Source organism: Kryptolebias marmoratus, linkage group LG15, assembly GCF_001649575.2.
Source record: "Kryptolebias marmoratus isolate JLee-2015 linkage group LG15, ASM164957v2, whole genome shotgun sequence".
NCBI classification, from domain to species: Eukaryota; Metazoa; Chordata; class Actinopteri; order Cyprinodontiformes; family Rivulidae; genus Kryptolebias; species Kryptolebias marmoratus.
Window position 1 is genome coordinate 1,555,442 of NC_051444.1, and position 3,922 is coordinate 1,559,363.

At 39.1% G+C, this 3,922-nt stretch overlaps 1 protein-coding gene across 5 annotated transcripts in view; it reads left to right on the forward strand.

The window, feature by feature from the left end:
* The window catches only part of vegfd (vascular endothelial growth factor D), a 6,839-nt gene extending 5,430 nt beyond the window's left edge, over positions 1-1,409 (forward strand). For 4 of the 5 annotated variants that reach the window (XM_037979733.1, XM_037979732.1, XM_037979736.1 and 1 more), the window contains exons 7-8: positions 825-990; positions 1,170-1,409. In XM_037979733.1, coding sequence (XP_037835661.1) covers positions 825-990; positions 1,170-1,188 — 185 coding nt within the window. In that variant the 3' untranslated portion in view covers positions 1,189-1,409. The remainder of the gene's footprint in view (positions 1-824; positions 991-1,169) is intronic. The other variant, XM_037979734.1, reaches the window with a different exon arrangement.
* The last annotated feature ends 2,513 nt before the right edge of the window (positions 1,410-3,922 follow it).

A 3,922-nucleotide genomic window follows, 5' to 3' on the forward strand; every position in this document is an offset into this window, starting at 1 on the left:
CAACCATCCATCCATCCATCCATCCATCCATCCATCCATCCATCCATCCATCCATCCATCCATCCATCCATCCATCCAGTTTATCCATGGTCAGGTCACAGAGGTATCAGGTCCAGGAGAGAAACTCAGACCTCTCTCCAGCTCCTGGAGGATCACAAAATGTTCCCTGGCCAGAGAGGATCCAGAATCTCTTCAGAGAGTTCTGAGTCTGGGTCAGATGAAGTCACCACTTCGCCCGGCCGCCCTGCAGAGGAAGATCGTTTCAGCTGCTCAGGTCCAGGTTCTCGTTCTTTCAGTCCTGGTCCAGACCTCATGACCACAGGTGAGGGCTGGAACGTAGAACATAGAAGGAGCAGGTGTTTGGATAACACGACCTGTCTGTCGTAAATGGTGTTGAATGAATACTGGACATAAAGCTCTCAACAACCAAGCTCCATCTTATGTTAAACATCTTGTTCCATATTTTCCTAACAGAGCAGTCTGCCCTCAGACTGCAGGTTTCCTTGTGGTTCCTAGAGTTTCTAAAAGTAGAACAGGAGGCGGAGCTTCCAGTTCTCAGGCTCCAGCTTCCAGTTTCTGTCCTTGAGGCTGACACCCTGTCTGCTTATTAGTCCTATAGTTTGGGCTGGTTTGGGTTTCCTGAGGTATCCTTTAGTTCTGCTGCTATAGGCTGAGACAGCTGGAGGACAAACTGATCTCACTGTTCGGACTGCATGAAGCTGGTGAATGTAAAAGATTTATTTTGTTGTGGTGGTTTTGAAGGTATAAATACCAAAATAAAATAAATTCCTCTGCTTTGACACTCGTTATCCTGTTTTACTCAGAGCTTTCTGTGAGTTCCTGGACGCCGGACTGCGAGGTAGACGTGGAATGCTGTGACTCCCTTCCCGAACCCGAACCGATTCTGCAGCCCAAACCGACCCACCGCTGTCAGCTGAACTCCTCCGTCTGCGCCCGCAGACATCAGCGCTTCGAGAAAGCCTCGTGCCGGTGAGCCAGACCAAGTTTCATCCCATCATCAGTCACTTTTATGGATCAGCCTTTCTGATTTTAACACTTTAAAATTAACCCTGATGCTTATTATTTGATGTTTTACTCTGAACGTACTGCTTTTAATTGTATTTTATAGAATTTATCTCACTGATAAAGGAACCCTGGTTTCTCTCCAGGTGCAGGCTGCACAAGTAGCCGTCCACTGGGGAAATAAACGACGAGCTGCTCGCCAAAGAACAGTGAAAAAATAAATCCTATAATTTATTTACAGCTCTATTTATAGTGATCACTTTGATTCTACGTTAATTGAATCTTATTAACATGCCTGCATTAGTTTATAATGAATGTATGTGTTCTGATTTGTTCTTTGTGCACTGAATGTGTAGTTTATAATTAAAGGTTATTTTTATATTTCAGAGTTGCTGTAAAGGTGTTTATTTTAACCTGTTCAATTTAAAAACAGTTATTTAAGATTAAACTCACTCCTTTACAGCCAATGGAGAAAAAAGTAAATATTCTTTTAGTTTTGGCTCTCAGAGTCTCAGCTACTACCACACCACATTTCAGCTCCATGTTTGTAAAACAGACTGAGTTGAAGCCATTTTTGGTTCCCATCAAACTGGAAAAAAAACAGAAAAGGCAACAAAAACCAGGTTCACACATCAAACCTGCGTTCAGTTTTAAAAAGGAATGGGTCTGAACCATAATTAAAAACTGTCTCTGGCTTTTTACAAGGTTTTTAAATTCGTTTGACCTCCGATGAACAACACGTGACGAACCGCCTGTCGTTTCACATTTTGTCTTTTGTTTATTAAGATTTTACAGACTGAGGCGCGTGGAGCTTCTAGGCTTTAAAAATGTCTTTAAACCTCATCTGGTCTGACTTCAGGATGAATTTATTAGGATGTTCAGCCCTGGAATGATCAGCATTCACATCAAAATAATCTTCTTTCGGTTTGGGATAAAAGACTCAAAGTTGTATAAAAATGGCCTTAATGCAACATTGCTGTTTTCTTTTGATATTATATGAACAGCTGAATAATTTATGTTAGAAATCTACAAAAACAAAACATAAACTGATAAACCTTCATCTTTTACATTCCTTAGAAACAAGCTTTATGTTTCTGTGTCTTTAAAATCAGTAATATTCAGTTTTCATGTCGGTTTGTGAGGGTTAGAAAGTGGATCGAACCCAGAATGCAGACTGAAAATAAAACTTTATTATAATAAAACAAACAGGCTGATGAGACGGCATCTATTGCCTTATTTTTACCAAAGAATGGTGCAATTTCTTAGTTTCCATGTTTGATGTTTACTGTGATTCATTGTGAATAAAATGCAGGTTCATGAAGTTTGCAGATCATTGTTTAGTTTCTGTTTTATTTATATTTGTGTGTGGTGTAATTTACCAGTACAGCCCACAATATTTGAACAGTTTTTTCTTTATTTTTTCAAGACCAACTAAAAATTAGGAAAGCAAAGAGGTAAAAAATGTAAAAAGTAAAGCAGTAAAACTACAATAATTCACATTTTAATCCAAACAGACAAGTGTGAGGCTCTGGGGTGGATGTTCAGTTTTTTGTTATAAATGTTGCAGATATGAGCTTCAGCTGTGACAGGGAAAGTAAGCTGTAAAAAGCTGTAATTTTAGATTTTTGTTTTAAACTCTGGATTCAGTCGCATAAATAAAGAAACCCCCCCACAGGCTGTTGGTGCCTCTGCAGGAAAAAAAAACTGCAAAAATAAAGTCAGAGCACCAAAATATCAAATGACAACAGAACCGTGAAGAAATTCTGGGCCAAGAAAAGTCATTTCCTTCAGGCAGATTCTGCCAAATGTGCAAAAAATCACAGACAGGTTTCCTGCGGGACCTGGTTGGTTGATGATGATGATGATGATGATGATGATGATGGTGATGAAGGTGGCGAGGATCACGGGGAGCAGGAAGGATAAAGGTGAGAATAAAAAATGAAGCTGTGGACCTGCTGAACATGTTAGGAGAGATGATGACTCGGTATAATTTCTACATTATATTAATACAATAAAATACAGTAAAATAATAAAATCTCTTTTACTGTTTGAATAAAGGTTCTGTTTGTTAAATGTGACGAGCTGCAACGCAGCTTTGCTTCGTTTGTTTCCGAAGAACTAAAAATATATTTTAACGCGACACAAAAACATTGTCTTTTTGGATAAATGTCATTTAGTGAAACACCGTTCGTCTGCGTTAATAACGAGTCAGCTGGCAGCGTCTGCTGCTGTTCTTAGGTCGCCTTTAAAACCTGCAACAAAAAACAAGCTGGAGACGCGGCTGTAGGGATTTACAAACATTAAACAATAAAACTGATTATAAAAATGGTTTTACCTTGGTTTTTTTTGTTTTGTTTTACTTTTTGTTTGGGTGGTTTAAATTTTCTCTGAGCAGAAAAAAGATTTAAACATAAAACAAAAACCCTTAAAGTCCCTTTAAAGTACAGCCCAGACCCTAAAGGTACCTGTATGTACCGAGTAAATACCTGGTAAGTACTCAGTAAGTACCAGGTATATACCCAGTATGTATCCAGTAGTAAGTACCAAATAAGTACCCAGTACATACTCAGTACCTGCCTTGTAAGTAAAGGTAACAGGTAATATCAGGTGTGTACCTGTCACGTACCTGTGTGTAACGAGCTGCATTATTCTCAGTTCATTTTTCAGATCTTTACTTTTGTTTTGTAAAAAGTCTTCCAGTCATCAGTTTCCTCAGAGTGAAACTCGCCGGTCGTTGGATGAAACATCTGTCATGTTTACATTATGCTGGTGTAGATTCTCAGTCATCCAGGCCATGGTAAATTCAAAAAATATTCAGAAATAGAGAGTGTGGAGTTCTCCACACTCTCTATTTCTGAATTGAGAAAGCTCCTCGGATGAGAAGCGAAACGTCTTCAGC